We start from the raw sequence: 22,821 nt of genomic DNA, 5'->3' as shown, positions 1-22,821 counted from the left end.
ATATATATCAGTGTGTAAACTTATAAAATAGTGGTTTGACTTATTTTGCTGACTTTTAGAGCCCCCTGTGACCATCACCAAGCTAATGGACGATTATCACGTGGTCGTGGGAGAAAGAGTGGAGTTTGAGATTGAGGTGTCTGAGGAGGGCGCTCATGTGATGTGGTCAGTAAATGTTTTCCAACATGAACTCAACACACTTCAAAAGAACTGAACTATCCATCTAAAGCAAGACTTTGTACTTCAGTGTATATTTGCAAGAAAATAATTGAAAGAGAAAAAAAAATATTTTAAGCATAAACGTTCATGCTCATGTTTAATACAGTYACGCATTTTTCCACTCGTAAACTCAAAGCCCGTCACATCTTTTTAAACGAATTTAAAGGTTTTTTGAGGATCAAGAGCTTCACAAAGACAAGGAATCCACAAAGTATCGCTTCAAAAAGGATGGGAAAAAACACACGTTTATCATCCAGGAGGCGACGCTGGACGATGCTGGAATGTATCACGCTTGGACAAATGGAGGACATACCAAAGGAGAGCTGGAAGTAGAAGGTATCTGTACAATACTTGATGTTGTTTTTGTCTCTTAAATGCTCTACGCTGTATGGTTCAGAGGAAGCGGCTGAATAAGGACTTTTAATATAAAAGAACTTATTTTGCCCATTGTGAGCCTTGCCCTCTGTAACTCTAACAAATATCTCTTTCTGTCCAACCCTGGTGTGTTTTCCTGTGGATTCTGACGGTTTATTCAGAGAAGGAACTGGAGGTGTTGCAGGATATTGCTGACCTGACAGTCAAGGCGACAGACCAGGCTGTGTTCAAGTGTGAAGTGTCTGATGAGAAGGTCACAGGGAAGTGGTTCAAAGATGGAGTGGAGGTTTTGCCGAGCGACCGCATCAAAATGACTCACGTTGGAAGGTAAAAATAAATAAATWAATTAAATAAACCTGCGGTATGATCTTTATTTTGTAAGGTACATGTTTTTTTTTATTTTTATATTTGCTTGTTCAGATTTCACCGGCTAGTTATCGATGATGTGAAGCCAGGAGATGCTGGAGACTACACTTTTGTTCCAGATGGATATGCTCTGTCTCTTTCTGCCAAACTGAACTTTTTAGGTGAAAAGAACCTTCAAAGCCGGCGGCGGTGTGTGGTATATTGTGTTGGTAACTAATTGTGTTTTTTTTTCTTTTTTTCTTAAAACAGAAATTAAGATTGACTATGTGCCAAGACAAGGTGAGTAACTCAACTCCAGGTCACATAGAACCTCAATCTTTCCATTTTAGACAACTATCCTTTCACTGAGTCTCTCTTCTTGTATAATGTACCTTAAACAGATCCTCCCAAGATCCACCTAGACACCACTGGAAACATGGTCTCCCAGAACACTATTATAGTGGTGGCAGGCAACAAACTCCGTCTGGATGTGGAGATCACTGGAGAGCCTGCACCCACTGTGGTTTGGTCCAAAGGAGACCAGGTATGAATCTGTCCAGGGTCATGATTCAGCAAAGCTCAGGGAGTCCAATGAACTGACACTAAGACCAATTAATTCATTGACTTTAGAAAATATAGCTCCATTTTCAAGTCTAATAAAAAGTGGCATAGACATCCTGAGAACTCAGGCCCTAACCATTAACATTTTCATCTATAAACCCTTTTATCAAGGCTATTTGGGCTAAATTGCTGTATTTGGACAATTGCACATTTTCTGCATAGATTTACAATTTTAATTTTCTGTATTTTAGCCAATCACAGAAAATGAAGGCCGTGTGAGAGTGGAGTCCAGGAAAGACCTCAGCTGCTTTGTCATTGAGGGTGCTGAGAGGTCTGATGAGGGCAACTACACCATCTGTGTCACCAACCCTGCAGGAGAGGACAAGGCTGTGCTGTTTATCAAAATTGTGGGTATGTGAAACTTTTGCAGTAGCTGCACAGTCAGCATGATGTGTTTAAAAGTCATTGGTTCTGCTAAAGGGGGGTTTCCAGAGACATAGTTCAATTCTATACTACAATCAAGTAACTGTTACCTTCAGTTGTTCTGAAAAATGCTCAGTTTTACTTTGCAAACCCCTTGAAATTGGCCTTTGACTCTTTAAGAGCCTCCTATTCCAATACTGACTTCAGCTAATCTTCACAAAAATGCTTCATGCCATTTATAATCTTTCGTAGGAGCATTGTAGGAGCAAGAGGTATAGTTTCCTTGGTATCCAAAAATACTTTTTTCAATGAAGGCATTTTTTTATACAAAAAGGACAGGGCAGAGAAGGAGTTAAGCCWGAAACATACTCGCTCCGATGCTGACCGGTCRACACGCAGTCATGTGGTTGTTCGGCATTAGTTTTCGCACAGACCTTTCATAGCTCCTGAGACACACTGCGCCGAGCTGCTGGGAAACTCCTACCGCCGCAACATACGTCACTGCATGGAGTTCCTTCCCACTACAGACGGCAATGCAGAAAAAAAAAGTCAGACTCTTCACTCACCCGATGTATTTATCCACATACGTATGTGCTGGTTAAAGCTCCACAGTTTTTAACGTCTGTTTAATCTCCATTCATGAGTTTTTCATGGTTTGACTATCTTTATGAAACCCTGCTTCCTGGTAACAGCCGGCTCTGGAAGCAACTTTTTTTACTTTTGAGTGTCCGAGCGCTTTCAGCACAAACAAACACGCCCACGAACTTCAGACCAAACACACATTACTGTTGACACGGGAGGGGGGTAAAAATTTCTGCGTTGTGCCAAAAGGGGCGGCCGAGCCGATGCTGCGAAGCCCGGTTACGTAATTTTCGTCACAAAACTGCGACAACCAGTGCTGACTTTGGCAGTTCGGAGGGACTGTGAAGAGGCCTTTACTGTTATAAGTTCAACAGACGTGCAGTTCTACCAGCTCTGGTGGAGGTGTGTGGGGGTGGTGCGCTCTGTGTGGCGGGAGCTCAGCTGCAGACTGAGCTCCAGGGAGGAACTTTGTAACAACAAGTGTTTAGGCAGCTCCGRATGACTACCACAGGAGATTAAAGGATTTTTCAAACATGCATGAATGAGTCTGGGGATGTTTTTGATGAGAGAATGACATTCAAACATGATATTAAGCTCCAACCCCCTGCCCCCCATCCCTCCAAAAAATAAATAAATAACTGTGATYTTGGTTCAGATGTGCCCGACCCTCCTGAGAACATCAAATGCATGGGGGTGGGAGAGGACTGTGCTACCATTGTTTGGGATCCTCCTAAATTTGATGGTGGTGCACCAGTCAAAGGTGAGTATTGACTATATATAGTCCAGATGGGATAYATTTTAAAGTTATATTTAAATTTATGTTTGTACTCTAACAAGGTTACCTCATGGAACGAAAGAAGAAAGGCTCCTCTAGATGGACAAAGCTGAACTTTGATGTTTACGAATCAACCACATATGAAGCTAAGAGGATGATTGAAGGAATTTTCTATGAAATGAGGGTGTTTGCCGTTAACAGCATCGGCTTGTCTCAGCCAAGCCTCAACTCCAAACCCTTCATGCCCATCGGTAAGCCTCACACCCGTCCTTTTCTTAAATCTTTCAGAGCCTGTCCTTGTCGCTCCCTTCGTGTCTCACACTTCTTCAGCTAGGCCAGTCACTTTATGCTCTTGAGTCTCCTTTTTTTTGTCACCTTCAGCTCCAACCAGCGAGCCAACACGTCTGACAGTCCACGATGTGACAGATAGCACATGCAGCTTGAAGTGGCTCGCCCCTGAGAAGATTGGAGCTGGGGGCCTGGATGGCTATGTTATTGAATACTGCAAGGAGGGAGGTACTGAGATCACACTCTGAATTATGTCTACACTATCAATTTTTTCAGTTTTTCAGTGTCGCTTTTCCATAAGAGAACAATAACATAGTTGAAAAGCTTTGAATCCCACTCAAAGCGATTTACTACATTTTCTTTTTTTTTTCTTTTTTTTTTTTGTCTCGGCAGACACTGAGTGGGTAGTTGCAAACAAGGATCTTTGTGAGAAGCAGGGATTTGTGGTGCGTGGCCTCCCTGTGGGGGAGAAGATCAACTTCAGGGTAGTGGCAGTAAACATTGCTGGTCGCAGTCTGCCCGCTATACTGTCACAACCTGTTACCATCCGTGAGATTGTTGGTGAGTGAAACAGTTTTTGGTGAGAACAAAGTAAAAGAGCATAGTTAAGAAAAATGTTTAAAAGTTGAGTATTTTTTTTTTTTACATTTTCCAGGACTTGCTTTGTTTTCATTGCCTGGAGATACATATGCATGTGGACTAGAATCTGATTAAAATAATAATGAATAACAATTCTATGAAAATGAACAAATGAAAGTCAGACATTGCTTTTCAAACATGCTCCAACAGAATTTTTTTAAATAAAACTCCAGAAACAGGCCTGAGCAGAAATTATGGTAACCTTAACTTAATATTTTGTTGCTCAACCTTTTGAGTCAATCACTACAATTAAACGATTCCTGTAACTGTCAGTGAGACTTCATCTCTCAGCAGGTATGTTGTTCCACTCATGAGCAAACTGCTCCAGTTGTCTCAGGTTTGAAGGGAGCCTTTTCCAGACGTCATGTTTCATCACCTTCCAAAGATGCTCAATAGAATTTTGGTCAGGGCTCATAGAAGTCCACTTCAGAATGGTCCAGTGTTTCCTCTTAGCCATTATTGGGTGKTTTAGCTGTTTGTTTTGGGTCTTTATCCTGTTGCAAGTACCATGACCTGCTGAGACCAAGCTTTCTGACACTGGGCAGCACATTTCTCTCTAGAATCCCTTAATAGATTTGAGATTTCATTGTACCCTGCACAGATGCCAGATGTGGCAAAGCAGCCCCAGATCATAACAGAGCCTCCTCCTTGTTTCACAGTAGGGACAGCGTACTTTTACTGATTCAATTCAACTTTATTCAATTCCATTCAATTCAATCAGTTATTTTATACAGTGCCAAATCACAACAATTGTTGTCTCAGGGCACTGTACACACACACACATACACACAAAAATAAAAATAATAAATAAATCTAAAGAAGAAGCCAGCAGATTGTGTTGAATGTTCACTTCGTCACAGCCTCCCATCCTGAGCAGCAGGTTATTTTTCCCTCTGTGAACATAAAGCTGGTGTGCCTTTCCAAAACGTCCCACTTTTGTCTCATTTGTCTATAGGATATTCTCCCAGAAACTTTGTGGCTTGTCAACATACAGTTTGGCAAATTCCAGTTGAGCTTTTTTATGATTTGTTTTCAACAATGGTGTCCTCCTTGGTCGTCTCCCATTAAGTCCACTTTGGCTCAAACGACGACAGATGGTGTGATCTGACTCTGATGTTCTTTGAGCTTTAAGTTCACCTTTAATCTCTATAGAAATTTTTCTGGGCTCTTTTGTTACCATTCATATTAGCCGTCTCTTTGATTTGTCATCAATTTTCCTCTTCCGGCCACATCTAGAGAAGTTGTATACAGTCCCATGGATCTTAAATTTTTGAATAATTTGTGCAACTGTAGTCACAGGAACATCAAGCTGCTTGAAGATGGTCTTCAGTCATCAGTACTTAGTGCTAACTTTTACTCATAATACTAATATTTGAGCTAGCATCATACTCTCTGGCTCTTTGGGAGTGGAGGAACCAAATGGCTGGTTGACTGCTGCCAACTAGTGTTCGGAGGCTAAACACAAGAATGAACCGCTGGTGTAAAAGATTACATTTTAAACCTTAAAAATTGATACAGTGCTTTAGAAAATCGATACAGTATCAGGAATTGAAATATTGTGATATTTTGGTGTATCAATATATTTTTACACCCCTAACATATACAGAATATAAAGTTGTTTCATGGTGGTGTTTGTTTTAATTCTGCCTTAGAACATCCAAAGATCCGCCTGCCTCGTGATCTGAGAACCAAATACATCAGAAAAGTAGGAGATAAGATCAACCTGACCATCCCCTTCCAGGTTTGGATGAAGACAAATCTTGAACAAATTATTTTATTTTGAGTCTAAGGACAAACTAATTAGTGGGCTACTGTAAAAAACATGTTGTGGAGTTTTCTTTGACTTTGATGGACTGTTTGTGTATCACAGGGCAAACCACACCCTGTCGCGACCTGGTTCAAGGATGGTCAACCAATCGACCCCAAGATGGTGAACGTCCGTAACACAAATGTAGACAGCATTTTCTTCATCCGCTCAGCAGAGAGAGAGCACTCTGGGACATATGAGATGGTTCTAAAGATTGAGAACATGGAGGACAGGGCTTCCATTAACATCAGGGTTATTGGTAAAGTTGTTAAGACTCYAATTACTTTTTTAAAATCAAACCTGACATCTAAAAAAAAAAAGCATGGCAAAGTGCTTGTTTATCAATTGAACTACAAGGTGTTTAATCCAAACAGAGAAGCCTGGACCGCCTCAGAATGTGAGAGTGACCGACGTCTGGGGCTTCAACGCAGCCCTGGAGTGGGACCCCCCAAAAGATGACGGAAACAGTGAAATCACTGGATATACCATCCAGAAAGCAGATATGAAGACCAAGGTGACAAAAAAGTGAAAAACGAAAAGTGTTTTTTTACAAATTTGGTGCAAATTCCCTTTTAAATCTGTAACACTCGGCTCTCTGTCGGGTTCCCAAACGCTCCAGGAATGGTTCACCGTTTACGATCACAACAGACGGCCAAACTGCACGGTCTCAGATCTGATCATGGGTAATGAGTATCAGTTCCGAGTCTACAGCGAGAACCTCTGCGGCCTGAGTGAGGAGCCGCGCCTCAGCAAGAACACAGCCGTCATCCCCAAGACAGGTGTGACAGTGCGTGACAGCACAGATTACTGTATCAGTCGGGACATAAAGAGCATGAAGTGTTTGCATTTTTCTCTGGGAAATGTGCGACCATTCGTCTCTCTGCCACGCTTGTTTTTCTACAGGCCTGGAGCACAAACCAAACCCCTATAAGGAGATGGACATGGCTTGTGCACCTAAGTTTACTCAGCCGCTGGTGGACAGATCTGTTGTTGCCGGTTACAGCACTGCCATCAGTTGCGCCGTGAAAGGCTTTCCCAAGGTAAACATCACTGTGGAGATTTTACAAGCTGACAATGACACTTTTGTTGCGCAAGCTGTAATATAAATTTTACTATAACAAGGTGCACAGATCTATTGAAAGTATTGTATGTATGACCCATACACCGCTGTCATTGTGGGGGTCATAATTAYGCTGGACGCTCTTTGTGGCAGCTTCCAGCAATATTTCATATATTTTCTTCAACAATAAATAGATAAATAAATTTGTGTTTTACACACTCACTCTCTAGCGCATTGAGGCTCCTATAGCAGCTCTTCTTCAGTGTTTTTAGATGGTTCTTCTTTTACTGTTTAGCTGTAGCTCCATTTCATATCAAATGATAAAAATGGATGTAAAAGTGTTTTGATGGAGAAATATTCAGATATAGATGGTGTCAATCCTGTCAGAATTAAATACTATTTCAGCACACGGATGTAAGATATTGTTTGTTCATCACCTTCCCACAGAACTCCACTTTAAAATACTAGAATTGTTGTTTTAAGTGTTTTAGGTTAAATTTTGCTTCACAGGTAGACCTTTTTCAAAAGGGCATGTTGTGAAGCGGTTTATTTGAATGAAAATAGTCACAATATCAAACCGTTATATTATTTAAGTGGATTAATTTACCGTATTTCTAAAATTACGTATTTTTTTCTCCATCTTAGCCTAAGATTGTGTGGATGAAGAACAAAATGATCATTGGGGAGGATCCCAAGTACTTGATGCAGAACAATCAGGGAGTGCTGACCCTCAACATTCGGAAGCCAAGCACTTTTGACGGGGGCAAATACTCCTGCATGGCTGTCAACGACTTGGGCAAGGATGAAGTGGAGTGCAAGYTGGACGTCCGAGGTGAGAATAGATTAAAGAGGCTGGGAGGGGGCATGAGATGAGGAGGGAAGGAATTTCAGGCATTTTACTTCTAAATGATGATAACGAAATTTACTGTGTACAAGATAATCAAAGCAAAATATGAGCTCATATGATTACAGCTTAAAATGAATGAAGAAGTTAAAAGTTGTTTGAAAAATTGCTCCTAGCACTCACCTTTCTCTTCGTCTCACAGTTGCCACAGATCCAGACAAGAAATGAGMAGCCAAACGGCAAAGAATGTGAAAATGAGCCAAACAGTAAATAATGAGTGAATGTTACCATGAAGGGTACATGAAGTGAATCAAATAAAATTTATTGATGCCTGCTACAAWTTCATTGCTTTTGTCTTGCATCTTTTTTCCTCTGTTCAAAATTATTTGTATTATTTGGGTGAAAWAAACAAAATTCATACACAACATTCATAGAAAATAAAAATAGCTCCCAGTGTTCACACATRAAACTCATATTGATTTAAATACATAATACATGATTTATGGAGACATCTTCCATGTTTTTGTATTTTTTTAAGCACAGCTGTGGTCATCTGTACTACATTTCTCTGGAGTAGTGTGCTCTCCGCCTGTGGACTGCCACCCCTATACTGAACAACAGCGCCACCGCCAGGAGTCCCACCGCCACTGCAAGAGCTGTTATGATACCTGTWGAGGGCAAACATTAGAAACTAAAAACAGAACATCCAAAAGTTTGCAATTAATGGTCATTCACAGAATGCTTATCACCCACTGACTATAAAATGATTCATTTCAAGACGATTACCACAGTAAAATCTTGTAATGCTGGGTTCACAGCAAGATAATTGTGCCAATTTTAGCCCAATTTTGCCCTTTCAACAACCTTGAGGACCCCCACATTATCATAATGGCTCTAAAGATAATTTTAGGAGATATTCCTGCAATGTGTGGCATGTTAAAAGTGATCAAGTTAGCCCAGAAGGATGTTGGGACAGCTCCAGCCTCAAATCAGGGACATTCAACATGTTGGCCCGATATCCCAGCATGTGTGGTGTCCCCCAAAAATCGAATGACAATTTTTAAATCTTGCCCTGTGAATCGGGCATAAGTTGTGTTAAGACTGGGGGAGTTAAGAATGACTCTCAATTATTTTTGCATAAACTTAACCCCATTATCTGTAACTTTGTGTAGCTAGTATTGGCAAAAATCGATTAGCTGTGGCAGCCATCTTTAACTGGGACGACTCCAAAGGTTATATGATGTGACCCAATTCAGGGGCTGCAGCCTACCTAGACCGCAGCCCACAGAGACCACACCCTTCTCAGTCCATGTACTGTAGGCTGCATTTAAAGGCTGTGAAATGTGACGGTCTAGTCTTCGGATGACGTATGACGACCTTGCACTACCCTGTTAACATGGTGATTGGTTTTCTGTCACGTGTCTTCAGATTTTTAAAATGCGTTAGGACAAACTGTATATTCATACTCAGCTGGGAATAATACTCAGATGCAACCTTCATTTTTGTAGTTTTGTGGGCCACATTTGTCRGCCACATGAAAGGGAGCCCACGAATTGGGACAGCCTTCAGCAYGGGGCAGTGACGTAAGCAGCTGACAAACGTGGACCACAAAGGACACAGYCCCTGAGTTGAGACACAGCCATAGCTGTACATCCAACAGTTCCTTTCTGAAGGTTTCATTAAAACCCATCCAGTGGTTCACAAGATAATTTGCTAACAAATGGACAGTCTTTTTAAACCACTATTGCCAAAGTTTTAAGCAAAACAAAAAATTGTGTGGAATTTGAAGTTTGTGTTGAGGATGACTCTCTGCGACTATCTCACCAGATTTGAGTTCAATAAATGTAAAATTATCTGAGTTGTAGCCATGTTTGTGTTTGCCCAACTAGTTTACTTAGCTGTGGCAGCCATTTTCAATCTGCTTGACTCCAAAAGTGAACTAGTTCTTGATGTAAATCTMATAACTACTTCCAGAGAGTTATATTCAGATCCATGCACTGGCTCATAATGGTGCACATAAATGAACACACATACAGACATGAGCAGAAGCATCATTGCACCTTCATGTAAATAAGAAAAATCRAAACCTGTGCTTGACAACTTTGTCCTGAAGCTGCAGTCAGAATCCAGTCCCTGTGGCACCACGTCCCGCAGCAGCTCAGTGAGCATGGACAAAGGGCAGGGGTTCAACCCGCCGCATCCTGGCACCGGGTTGGGGTAGGGGTCGCGCCAGGACTCGTTGCGATAAAACAGCTCCACAGAGTAGGATCTGGGTAATTATTAGCACAATGAGATGATAAACAGTGGTGGGACRTGTTATGTAAACCTGCACTGATTTAACCAGTGTGGAGCTGGACCGATGCCCAGCTTCCATCGGATTGAAAGAAAAAATATGTTTGAATGGTTCATTCAGCTAAAAAGTGGAATGCAATAATACAAAATGTGTGTGTGTGTGTGTGTGTGTGTGTGTGTGTGTGTGTGTGTGTGTGTGTGTGTGTGTGTGTGTGTGTGTGTTGGGTGCATCCGACCTAGATAGCTTGCACAAATACGCAAAGAGAAAAAGCGCACGAAATAAAAACTGGAAGGAAGTCATTACCCATCATACTCCTGGTAGAACTCAAAGAGCTGACAGGCGGCGTAGGGAGGAAGGAACCCGTTGTAAACGTCCAGCGCTGCCTGGAGGGTGATGAGTGTGGAGTCATGCTAGGGTGAGGAGCGAGCATTCAGAATGACAAGGAGGTGAGGAGACGTGAGGCTGCGGCGCTCAGGATAGATGGTAAAATTTGCAAATGCGCACCGGAAAAAAAAAAAAGATGCGGTTTAAGCAGGGAACTTACAGCCGAGTACATGATGAATTTGAGCGGGCGGCCTTGCTCCACAGCGTCAGAGAAGTTCCTCAGGATGGCGTTTAGCAGAATCCCTGGTAAATGAATGACAGTGTAAATTAATTTACGTAACCTTTTTCACATTATTGAGCTGCTGTTTCTTGGCCTCGTCAGCTTTGTCCTATTAGCTCCGATGTGGTAGTATTCTTCAGGGAACCCAACACTTTACACCGTCTGCAGCAACACAGCTTTACTACACAGCTTTTGTTCTCTAATATTTCGGTTCTGGTAATGAATCGTTTTTGATGTGAAATCCCACCTCCAGAGAGCCTGGCCTTCTCTTTCCGCTTGTGACTGAGGATGCTGTACGTGACCTCAAAGGATGCAATTCTCCTCAGGGTGTCCAGGACGTCATGGGTGGCCCAGCGTGGCAGAGTCAAGTTATGGATCCTCTGTTCAAAGAATAAAAGAATACAAAAAAATCTAAACAAAAAAGCAATCATTATCTTGTTAATAATAACAGAACACAACACAYGCGCGGAAAAGAACAAGGTTTAAAATGTCGTATTACATCCTTTCTGTTGTTCCGTCTATTTTTAGAGCAAGTCGGAAGATAACAGATGCTCATTTTGCAAGTGTGAATGAGCGTCTTCAACCTGGCCCAGAATCCTCCCGTGTCATAATGTTTTAATTACTATTTCCATATGCTCTCCTATTCATGTCTGACTGGAAGTAGGAAAATATTTCCCTCTGTTTTCAATTCTGCAGAAGTGAATTCAGCAGAATTTTTTTCATCTCCTCGTTTCTGTTTCGCTCAAAGTACTTTGCAGTTGGCGAATTATCCTTGATCCTAATACTTAGATTGACAGCGCTGTGCAAAAGTCTCGAGTCATTCCTCGGCTCTTCATGAGTTGCTTTCAGGGAGCCAGACTTTCTGAAAATCGTTCAAAGTGGTCTTCATCAAAACTTTTTTTTCTTTGACTTTGGCGGGGGTGGGGGGTTTGTGGTTTGTTGAAGTATAAAAACATTAAGGTGTAGCATTCAATGAAGGGCGACCTTCCATATCAAAGTTTTATCCTAAAATTATCTACAGAAATGTTGTTTCGCTGTTTCAATCAAACCTTGAAAATAATATGGGCAATCCTATGTGATTCTATAAGATGTCTGCCACATCAGATTTTATCTTAATATCATTAGGATTGACCAATACTCATTATTTTGTAGGTTAATGTTAATCAGCTATGCAGCCATCTTTATTTATGGATCTGTCTAAAAGTTTCATTAAATCCTATCAAGTGGCTCATGAGATGTTTTACTAACAGACAAACAGAGATAACTCAAGTTAATTCAAAAGTAGTGGTGTCACAATACTGGTACTGGTAGTGGGTCTGATACCAGCATTTTTAAAAGTTCTACTCGTTCAAAATACCCCAATACTCGGTATCCGGTACACTTTGTTTGAGAACCTCCATTAGACTCCAGTGTGAATGCTTTATGATGTTGATGTGACATGCATGCATACAAGATGACATGACAACACATTCCTCCAGTTGTTTACAAGAGTAAACAGGYTGTTAAGATTAGATGCTACATGTTGGCTTGTAGTGCAATCAGAGCCAGTTAAATTATCCAACATGCTTGTATAGTTCACTGTTTACATTTTAACCTGCCTCTAGTCGGCTGCTCTGGTGAAGCGAGAGCGACTCGACAATCTTGAAGTAAAACTACTGGTAACTGAAATATCAGTCCACTTTAGTATCACCACAATCTGACACCATTACCATGTTTTTGTGGATTCTCAGTCTTCCAGGACATGGAAAATTCTAAGAAAGGATGGAGCAACTGGACTTCTGTTTTTTAGCTAAAGATGTGTGTGGAGTGACATGTTGAAAGTGAAACCAACTAAAACAWTGATYTAGAACTTTAGTATCGAYATTGGCCGACATTATTWCTATCAGATGTTTCTGTGGATTCTCAGTCGTCCAGGTCATGGAAAGTTAAAAGAAAAAAAGACAACACAACKGGACTTCTGTTTTGTAGCTGAAGATGTGTGCAGCTACAYGATTTAAACTGCATGACTCAAGGTTGATATCTTAATTACTTGGATCAATCTTCTCACCCCCACCTCACTGACATAAAAGTCAACATTTACTSAGGTTSGCTTTGAMAAACATCAGATATGTGATTTAAAACCAAGTTCTAATTAAAGAAWTGTGTTTTTATAATCATCGTGTTATGTTTAATTTCTAACTCATTAAGTACCGGGTATCAGTGAGTACCCAAACAAAAGCACTCACACTCGGTTTGAAAAAAAAAATCGGTATGGGGATACCTCTAGTTTTAGGTAAAGATTTCACAACATGAGATGTTCAAAATGGTTTATGCACCTACGGTAGTCAAGCCTTCRGTTATGTATGTATTTGCAGAGAGACATACCTGACAGGTGAGCGTGTCGTAGACCCTCCAAATTTTTTTACCAACCAGTCTGGACACGGGGTAACCAGTGTAATTAGAAAGTGCCTCCACAAAGTTCTACGAGAAAAAGAGAAGAATAATTTAAGCTTCAAATGAAGACACTGCAGGGATTCTTTCATTTTAATTACCTTTGTAATGGGTAACGTTGAACTTTTGTGCCATTCTTAGTTGGTACACTGATTTAAGTATCTTTTTGTAGGTGTTTAGAAATCCAAATGCACACGCTGCTCAGTTTAACAGATTGAAACAGTCAGGTCTTGTTTTGCGAGTCAGATAAACAGCCCCACCTGTTTCTTGCATATACCTTACAGGTACAGCAGAGGGTGTTAAGCTTTAACACAAAGAGGCCGTGGCCTGATCGCAGACACCTCCTCAGCAGGCAGCGCACGGGGCTCGGTTTAATTAAAACTGTTTTATTGTAATTCTTCATCTAATTTGAACCAACCGTTAATTAGTGTCTCGGAGAACGTGAGAGAAATTGCACTGTGCAGCTTTTTGCAGACACTGGAGTCACCGTGCCTGAGAAAAAAAATCAGTGAGAGGACATGGTGCATAACTAACAYGTCCACTGGAAGTGCTGATTACGTTGGCACCAACAACTGTGAAGTATAGATATTTCACTGAAATGTGCACTTTTTACTTGGCGCGTTCGTTTGGAGCTGAAAGCACATTAGAAAAAGAGCAGCTGAATTTAAAAGCAGTTTTGGTGACTATTCTGTCTAGAATCCTATTAGTTACAAAGATTTTTTTTGTTACATGGTATCAAAGACAATCTGGGAAAGAAGCAGATAATTATTTTTTACAACCAATGTTGTGGAAAAARGGGTTTCTCTTTCTGGGCTCCATCTTACCTGGTGGGCTCTGAGGAACCTTTGGTAGKGGGCACTCTCAAAGGTCTCTGTCATCAGGGACCTGAACCTTGGACAATCTTTACCTGGAGATTTTAGCAGCTGGAAATGGCAAATAAAAAGCACAACACAAAAATTATCATTTTAATTTTACATTTAAAACAAATTCAGTGTTGAAGCAAACCAGCTTCTCAGCTGAGGTGAGACAGCAGGGTACAGATGAAGACTCCGGTGATTTTTATGCATACAGCTGTGCATGGCTGCTGGATGAAAAGGAAATATTTATTTGCTGCAGAAGCCCACCTTGTCCTGGGCCCTGGGGACGGTGTGCACTGGAATGGGACGCCACAGTAACTGGGGCATGATGGGAGGCGGGCGCCTGGCAGGAGGAAACATCCCGGCGAGGCAGGCTTGGGCGCTCATCAGAGTGCGATCATAGTCTGTGCTCCGGACGTAGACCTGTTGTAAACATGGATAAAAGGAGATGTTCCAAAGCTCACATGTGCTGGGGCTGATAATGGGTTCCTTTAAAAGGGTAACCAAAATAATAAATAAATAAATAAATAAAGTGGTATTTCTGTCATTTTTGTTGTGATGCTCTGTTATTAGTTATAAATAATTAGCTCTTTTATTGCCATGAAATCTATCATACAGCATGGAAAAGGCTTGGCTAACGGCTAACCAAACAATGGTCTATTTTATATTATTTTAGAGGCTTCTAAAACAGTTATATTCTTAAAATTGATGAATAATTAAAAATACAACAATCCTATTGTTAAAGAATACTAAATTAGCTAATTATGTATATTAATTAAAACTAACTAACTAAATAAACCTTGTAAAATTGTTCATACAAACATTATTTAAGAATTTTTTACATTATCATCAATTTTGTGCTGCATGCTTATTCCATCAGAAATATCGTGATATTATAAGGAAATACTGTATAAGCTAGTTATTGCTGAMAAAAGCCATAGAATGTAAAGTAGAGAAATTGAATTTCCTGCGAAAATGCAGTGTGAATGTTTTGTGCTAAATAATTTAGCCGAAAGCTGCTGAAATATTTTTACACCAAGCTAAACTAAACTGAACTATTAATGCTTGAATTTTAACAACTGGGGTAGAAGCCCAACTTAGATGAATGATGGTTGAAATTTTTTGAACACAAACTATGAAAAACAAAAAATGTAGAGTGGCAGAATATAGCAGAAGAAATGAAGAAATATGCAGCTAAAAAGCAAAAGAAGTAAAAATATATAGATGAAAGGGGCAGAAAAAGCTGAAGAGGACAGAAAAAAAGAAAAGTTTAAAGTAGCAGAAAAATAGCTGAAAAGTTTGGAATAAGCTAAAATAACATCAAAAAGCTCAAATCAGCAAAATAAAAGCCAAAATCACCACAAAGAAGTTAAATGAAGGAGAACCAGAACAAAAGGTAAAAAGTAAATTGTAGACTTATGAACATGTTGGAGGGCTTTAAAAACATTGAAAACATCTTCATTCATTTTTAATTAACTAATCAAATGTCCAAAAAAGCTAAATATCTTAAAAAGTATTGCAGAAGTAGCAAATGTCAGAATGTCCTGAAGAAATTGAATATTTTAATATATATGTTGTTGAAATGGCACAAAAATTGCAGAGCTAGATACGGGCCAAAAATGTAGGAAAAAAAAACATTAATATTGAGTGAATTTTTTATAAGCATTCATAACAATAACTATATAACATAAAACTGATGGCAATGAAAATTAATTTTAGAAAAGAAATCTGCAAGACAGCAAAAATCTGCTATATTTTGGCTGCTACACAGAATAGCTGTTAATTTGTTAATCTGGTCAGAAAAAAACAATTTCTCCAAAGTGGCATAATTCAAAAAGCTATTTTCAACAGGTAAGGTTTATCCAGAACACTTCTTCAAAGGACCCTCTTAATATAAGGAGAAAGATATCTAAATAAATGAGAAAAGAAGTCGGGGATCTCTTCTGACATCAGCCTTAGCTAATCTATATCACTCTGTCGCTCCACGTCAGGGGTTTTTAACAGTAAATCGCACTAATAGGAAGTGAAGTCCCTGTGATCCCAAGAATACTCCCTTTGCACCCTTCTTTTCTGTAGAATCTAAACAGACACAGGAGTTCAGGGAAAGGCTCGGTACAAGTTGACAAAGACTTGGGGACAAATTACCTACGACAAGTACTGAGCGGAGTTGTTATTTTCATGGTAATTGCATGTTGTTTCGGAGCGAGAGGAGGACGGGTTTAAAGAGGCAGGGGAGAAGGAAACAATAAGASAGGGAAAAAACAATAAAAGGCAGCGAGTGCATGGGATGTTGAGGGGGACAGGAAAGAAAAGAAGCATAAATCATATTCTCATGATGACAGTTTGCTGAGCCTGCAGCCCAGGGGCGCACTGAACATACATGCTGCCAAGTGTACTGTACAAACTGTAGAGCCCAGGGGCTGCATTATCCCCACGTTTTAGTGTCTAACAAGGCCACGGCTGTGATATCACCACAATGTGTCACAATCATTAACTTAGTGCACATAGTCATACCCTCTACAGATGGTACACAATCAGATTACAAATGAAATTCAGATCATAAAGAGAGAAAACTACCGCAAATAGAAACCTGAGAGTAAATTTGCCCACCTCTTTGTTGTCATAATCTTCACCCAGAAAGCTTCCATAACGTCTTCGCAGAAATCTTCCCAGCTCGAACTGCTGTTTCATACCCAGCTGGGAGAGATACCAAAACAGATGTTAGCTACCTTGGAAAAAGAAGCAGAAAGCTAACTAGAAGCTAAAATTGGCATAAAAAGATAAAAACGCAGTGAGCATGCTGAAGCAGATTTCAAGGAAAACACTATGTATTAACTCCTGAATCAGCTGAATGTTTTGACATGTGAATGGCTAAAATAGCATAAATTACACAGAAGTAGTTAAAATGCAAAAATGAACAAAAAATGTATTAATGCTGACTCAGCTTTTTAGACGCAGAAAACAAGGACATTTTTGTGCCTGCTTTGTGAAATCTATCACTTATTTTTTTGTGCCAAAGAGGTGTTCTTCTGTTGCTATTTTTATGAGAGGCCCTTTAGGCCATAATTCAAACTTGCTCTGTAAATTTTGTTTGATAGTAAATGTAAGAGAGTTTGATAGTAAATGTGAGAGGGTTTGATAATATGTGAGAGGGTTTGATAATATGTGAGAGGGTTTGATAGTACATGTTAAAGTAAGTTTGAATTAAGGCCTAAAGGGCCTCTCATATATTTTTGTTGATTTGATGGCAAACTTTTAATAGTTTGTTGTAGTAAATGTTACCTGTGTTACAGTCCTAAAAATCTAAAGCATATTTACTAACYTCTTATTTTAAACCTGTCAGTTTTATCTTTTGTCAAATGTTCCTAAGCCTTTGTTGAATTCATGCAGACATGTGGTTGGACGGATACATTTTATACACCTTAACACTTCTAAAACCTTTTCAGGTGCAGGTGTTTTGGTTACTTACCCCATCTTGTAAAAAAAAAAAAAGAAAAAGAGAATGACAGAAACACCGAGTAGCAGTATGTACCTCAGTAAGCTGTCCAAAGCCCTGAGCCCACACTTCCTCCCCATGTGGATCCCTGGGGTACGACTCAATAGGCGATCGATCGCCGTGTCGGAACACCTTAAAAGTCAGAGCAGATGATATCACATGAACTCAGATRTGGTGCTGCTCCATCCTCTGCTCGTGTACTTCAGGGCGAGAAATCCACCTTGAAGCAGAAGTCATAAACAGAAAACCCAGAGCTGCCAGCAGATCAAGTCTGGAGCTGTGGCCCCCAGGAGGCCCTGTGCTAACGTAAACGGATCCATTAGCTTTATTATTGTCAAAGTCAAATAAATATTCCGATTGATATTTTAAGGAAAAGCGTTTTACAGCGAAGCAAACACGTGAGAAGAATGAAAATGTAGAGGTGTCGCAACAAATCAGTTGTTTTTCCTGTAAATTAATGGCTTCACTGTAAGTCAGGGGCTTTGCTCTTTTCCAGGAAAATAGAGGTTGTATACTTTCTGTGTAAGTAAGTCATTAAAAGGTTTTCTGTGGACTCAAGATGGGTAACTGTGAACTTTAGGAAGGCAAAAAAAAAAACAACATTTCACTGGAACCCTGGAATGATTCCCAGAAAGAGAGAAGAAGCAAGGTTAAAGCTTTGTTCAGGGTCATCTTTAATAAATTTTGGATTTGAACGCAGGTCCAGCATGTTCAATAACCAGTGAAATTCTGTATATATAAGAAATTTATGATGGTGTTGTCAGGAAGAGTCACTGTTTCATTTAATGTATTAAATATATTAAAGTCCTAACATTAACTAAAAGAAGACTCAGCTTCAGATATAATATCCAAAAGATAAATTTATGAACTTTTCTAGTTCACGCCTTGTCATCTGACCTTATTTTACTGTTGGACTGCTTGTTGTTGCTTTTTGAAGCAGAACATGAATGGAACAAAACAAACCTGATATGCTGGAGGTATTAGAATCAGGATGAACTGCGTGAGAGCAAAGAATTCAAAACTGTCAGGCAATAAAGTCTCGGGTGGTGTGGGCCATCCAGGGAATCCTGGTGTTAATCCAGTCCAAGACTATCGCCAATTCTGATGCTGATTCTGATACTTTTTCACAGGAAATGACATGATGATTGAATAATTTTGTACATCTGCCTTCAGTTAGTCGACTTTTATAAAACAACATGTCAATGATTTTAGTCAAATAAAAAGGTTTTGTTCAACAAACAACAAAATAAAACAAGTAAAAGTAGAAAAAATAATTCCCTTAATACCTTCAACTGTTCAAGAAAATTATTACTAAAGCAACAATGTAACAAAATTATAAATATAACGACGTCAGCAACACAACACAACATATCTTCCGTACCTGGGCATGATGTAGAGGAGGGGTTTCAGCTGACTAACTCCAAATAACTTCACTCTATATTCACTTTCTTTTTCATTTTATTTGTGAAAAATAAAGTTGCAGTCCAAATAAAGTATCGATCCGATACAGATGCTTATCTTGATATTGATACTATCAATACTTAGATCGATACCACCCACGGAGGTTAAAAAAAAAACATCCTCTTTTATTACTATGGTTTTAGATCAGGGTGTCATGTCACAGGTTGTAAAAGTATTTAAGTCTAACTTCCTGTGCACTAAAACACTTATTTAATTGGATCATGACCTTGTTTATTTAACAGAAACAAAGCCAAAAGTTCTTACCGTGATTCAACAATTTTTCATTCATTTCTTTCTTTATTCTATTTATTTCTTTGTTTATTTATTTTCCCTTTTGTTGTAATTTTGCTGAGATTTGTTGAATATTTTAATTTTATTTTTTATTTACTTGTTTATTTTATTAGGAAACAAAACAAATTCAAATCACAAGTAAAATGAAAGGCAGCAGAAAGAAGAAAACAATCCTATATCTGCCCATATTTTCCAAATAAGTTCAAGCAATAATAATGTTCAAGTAATAAAACCAAACAAAAACTTTAACTCCTTTATGAACAACAGCTCTTATAAATACACAATATACAATTTCTTATTTTTTAACTAACTATCTTTTATCATTCTCATAAACAAACACATTGAGCCAGCATTTTTATAAACACTTTCCAGATTATCCCACAATCTTATTCCTTGAACTGAATTACATCGGTCCTTCAAATTTGTTTGAATTTTAGGTTTTACAAACATCTCTAGTCCTTTGAGATTATAATAGCTTTCCCTCTTAACAAAATTTGATTGGATGTTTAAAGGTAATATTTTTTATGAGCCTTATAAGTAACCTGCAAAATATTATAATCAACCAACTCGTAAAATTGTAATAATTTCAATTGATAAAATAAAATGTTTGATGTTTTCTAGTGACATTTCTCCCAGCTCTTTTCTGTAAAATGAAAATAGGATTTGTAATTGTTTTACACGCTTTCCCCCAGACATCATTTACCAGAATGTTAAGCATTACATCACAAAAAAGAGAGAAAAAATGATTTTTTTACGATTTTAGATTTTAATTTTTGTAATATGGTCAATTTTTTTCAACTTGAAACTTTATTTCATCATTTCCAGTCCTTTTGATGCTATTGTCATGTGATGCCAACATGCTTGTTTTATTTTTTATTATTTTATTTTATTTTATTTTATTTTTAGGTAGTAAAATGAATGCAACAACTGAATGTAATCTGTGTGACCTCCTGCGAACTTTATCTACATACACTTCCACTTCACACTGGATGACGACTACTTTGTGTCACATCTGATGCTGCAAATTAATTTAGGAAAACAATAAAATGTACAAAATTACTCSCAAAATGAGTGAGAAGAGATGCACAGCTTCAAAGCAATCCCTAAACTGATCTCCTGGTATTTTCCATAAAAATAAAACAGATTTTTCAACCAATTTTTTTATCTTTTGTTCAAAAATACTAATTAGGTAATATCATATTAAACATTTGAAAATTTGAGCAGCACTTGAAAAGTGTTTTTTGTGTGCAGCATCTCTATGTAATTCGACTGTGTGCCGAAATGTTACATAAAGAGGTTTACAGAGAAAGCTGCAGTGTCTGGGAGAGATAYGCACAACACTGTCGCGGGTTAGGCTCAGAGTAATCCTTTGTGATAAAAAGAGTAAATAAAATAATTCTCACTGGGCAGAAAAAAAAGCAGTGTAATCAGCAACAATGCAAATCAAAAGAAGCTGTCAGATTATGGTAAAATCACGCCTAACAGCGAATAAATGCTGTCAGTAACACTTTGCAAACATCTCGTGTGTGTGATGACTTACCAGTTTAAAAAAGTAAAAATAAACTGAGGATGACGCTGAAATTTTGAAATAGAAATATTGTGGTTGCGAATTTGAATATGAAGAGCACACTTACAGCAACAACAAACTTCAGCTGTCGGGACTGGGTCAGGCCGAGGCAGCAAAGGAGGTAGAAACAGGTCAAACTTGTCTGTAACATCCGCACCATCTTGGTTCATCAAACCTGGATTTGTTTTAATATAATGTGAGGAAAAAGGAAAAAGAAAATATGCATGAGCAATGGGTCACCTGAACTCAAATATTCCTTTAAAACCTCCATCAGTAAAGCATTAAAATCTAAATAAAGGTACTTATTTCAGCATGTTTGGACCCATTCGGCTGATTTAGGCACTCAACGCTGTGTGTCACACATCTTCAAACATACACAAAGTGTCAGTTAGTCCTTGTTTTGTTGATGTTACCCAGTCCACCTACCTGACTTTGTCCTTCTCTCCTTCTTTCTTCAAGAGTTTCTGCTCCCACTGAACTTCCTCATCAACTGGTGCTCCAATCACTGCGTCTGCCAGTTTCCCTGCCTCGTACCTGACTTGACAGACAACTAGATGGACAAAACACGGATGGTTGCACTCGAAAGACTCAGTCAATCACATGTTCTTAAGGTTTTTTTTCTTTCCTCTCGGTGACAAAGATGTTGCTTAGATGCTCCCACCTGGCTTTACAGGTTGTATTCTCGGGTGTAAACACAGATTTATGAAGTTAAACACCGGCCTCAAGGCCACAAACACTCATTAAGATGTGCTACATCATCTGCTGTGGGTTTGGCCCCACAATTATAGTCCCTACAATGTTTTCTCTAACCTAGCATTTCTGTAGGTGTGAGTCAGTGTTGAAGCAGCATCATGGGATATAATGAGATTACAATGAGTGCAGGTTTAAAGCCACACATGTTGGCATCATATATATTAGTGTGTGACCAAGTTCTTGACAAAAATTCACAAAGCTGACCTGGTAGAGTAACAAATCAAAGCCTTGCATTTCTTAAAGTTAACTCATGTATGTGTTTGCTCAGGGTATGGCATGGCAGCCATCCATTCTCAAAGTTAATCAGTTGTAGATGTATGTTTCACAGAAATTCAATTCAAATTCAACCAGTGGTTTATGACATGTTACAAAATAGAGTTGACTCTAATAGAAAATGGCAAAGTTTTTTTTAAAGAGAGGTATTATATACTTCCCATACGCGTAGTTCAGTTCCATACCACAATCAAGTAACGATGTTACTTTCAGTTGTTATGAAAATGCTGTCAAAAATAAATGCGACGCCTCGAAATTGCCCTCTGTCTCTTTGAGAACCTCCTACCATTTCTGGCATTCCCACTTCAGCTCTTTAGGGTGGGAGCTCAGCTGCTGGGAGGAGCTATGTAGAAATAGGCGGGGCTTTGTACCAGGCATTTAGGCAGCTCTACGCGGCTGCCACAGGAGCTTCAAGGATTTCTCCATCATGCATAAATGAGTCAGCACTCTGGGTGTGTTTTTGATGAGGGAGTGACATTATAAATTATAGATAAAAATAAATACAGTGATGAAGAATGTGTTGGGAATGACTCTCAGACACCACCACACCAGTAACTGCACAATTGGCTCAGCTGCAGCCTTTTTTGTGTTTTTCAAGTTTACTTAGCTGGGGACAACAGTTTGAATCAGGCTCACTCCAAAAGGTAAAGAGTTGTTAATGTGCGTCCACAGACTGCATTTAGAGTTTCACTAAAATCCATCAAGTGGGCAACCAAACATTTTGCTAACAGACACACACGCATAGCCATGGGCGATTATTAAAAATATAGACCCTCCTAGGAAAAGAAGAGCTTCAGCTCATCTGCATGTGTTGCATTTTCTCATAGTCCTGTGCACAAAGTTGCATCCTATCCAAGCAGATACCAGCGGGGAGAAGA

The 22,821-nt window shown here is 39.1% G+C and overlaps 2 protein-coding genes across 10 annotated transcripts in view; one reads left to right on the top strand and one right to left on the bottom strand.

Annotated features, from left to right (window-relative positions):
- The window catches only part of mybpc2b (myosin binding protein Cb), a 27,285-nt gene extending 19,022 nt beyond the window's left edge, over positions 1-8,263 (top strand). For all 8 annotated transcript variants that reach the window (XM_014008244.1, XM_014008252.1, XM_014008250.1 and 5 more), the window contains 18 exons: positions 60-165; positions 386-555; positions 756-921; positions 1,015-1,121; positions 1,210-1,239; positions 1,341-1,483; positions 1,752-1,911; positions 3,161-3,265; positions 3,343-3,531; positions 3,662-3,796; positions 3,962-4,129; positions 5,860-5,948; positions 6,078-6,273; positions 6,389-6,528; positions 6,634-6,793; positions 6,918-7,054; positions 7,720-7,906; positions 8,121-8,263. In XM_014008244.1, coding sequence (XP_013863698.1) covers positions 60-165; positions 386-555; positions 756-921; positions 1,015-1,121; positions 1,210-1,239; positions 1,341-1,483; positions 1,752-1,911; positions 3,161-3,265; positions 3,343-3,531; positions 3,662-3,796; positions 3,962-4,129; positions 5,860-5,948; positions 6,078-6,273; positions 6,389-6,528; positions 6,634-6,793; positions 6,918-7,054; positions 7,720-7,906; positions 8,121-8,146 — 2,414 coding nt within the window. In that variant the 3' untranslated portion in view covers positions 8,147-8,263. The remainder of the gene's footprint in view (positions 1-59; positions 166-385; positions 556-755; positions 922-1,014; positions 1,122-1,209; positions 1,240-1,340; positions 1,484-1,751; positions 1,912-3,160; positions 3,266-3,342; positions 3,532-3,661; positions 3,797-3,961; positions 4,130-5,859; positions 5,949-6,077; positions 6,274-6,388; positions 6,529-6,633; positions 6,794-6,917; positions 7,055-7,719; positions 7,907-8,120) is intronic.
- Positions 8,139-22,411, bottom strand: LOC106517421 (testicular acid phosphatase homolog). Of its 2 annotated transcripts, XM_014008253.1 has the most exons (12): positions 21,344-22,411; positions 20,985-21,092; positions 17,635-17,730; positions 16,713-16,799; positions 14,370-14,525; positions 14,070-14,168; positions 13,180-13,275; positions 11,063-11,195; positions 10,756-10,838; positions 10,515-10,621; positions 10,006-10,187; positions 8,139-8,586 (listed from the first exon to the last, which is right to left on the bottom strand). In XM_014008253.1, exons 2-12 carry the CDS (start codon positions 21,075-21,077, stop codon positions 8,477-8,479), a joined length of 1,242 nt encoding a protein of 413 aa, XP_013863707.1. In that variant the 5' UTR covers positions 21,078-21,092; positions 21,344-22,411; the 3' UTR covers positions 8,139-8,476. The 2 variants fall into 2 exon arrangements, with proteins under 2 accessions (XP_013863707.1, XP_013863709.1); XM_014008255.1 differs by lacking the exon at positions 21,344-22,411 and having other exon boundaries at positions 20,985-21,334.
- Between the last annotated feature and the right edge of the window lie 410 nt (positions 22,412-22,821).

This window comes from Austrofundulus limnaeus, unplaced genomic scaffold (assembly GCF_001266775.1).
Source record: "Austrofundulus limnaeus strain Quisiro unplaced genomic scaffold, Austrofundulus_limnaeus-1.0 Scaffold48, whole genome shotgun sequence".
Classification (NCBI taxonomy): Eukaryota; Metazoa; Chordata; class Actinopteri; order Cyprinodontiformes; family Rivulidae; genus Austrofundulus; species Austrofundulus limnaeus.
Note: the sequence above shows the minus strand (reverse complement) of the source record. Positions and strands in the feature narration are given on the sequence as shown.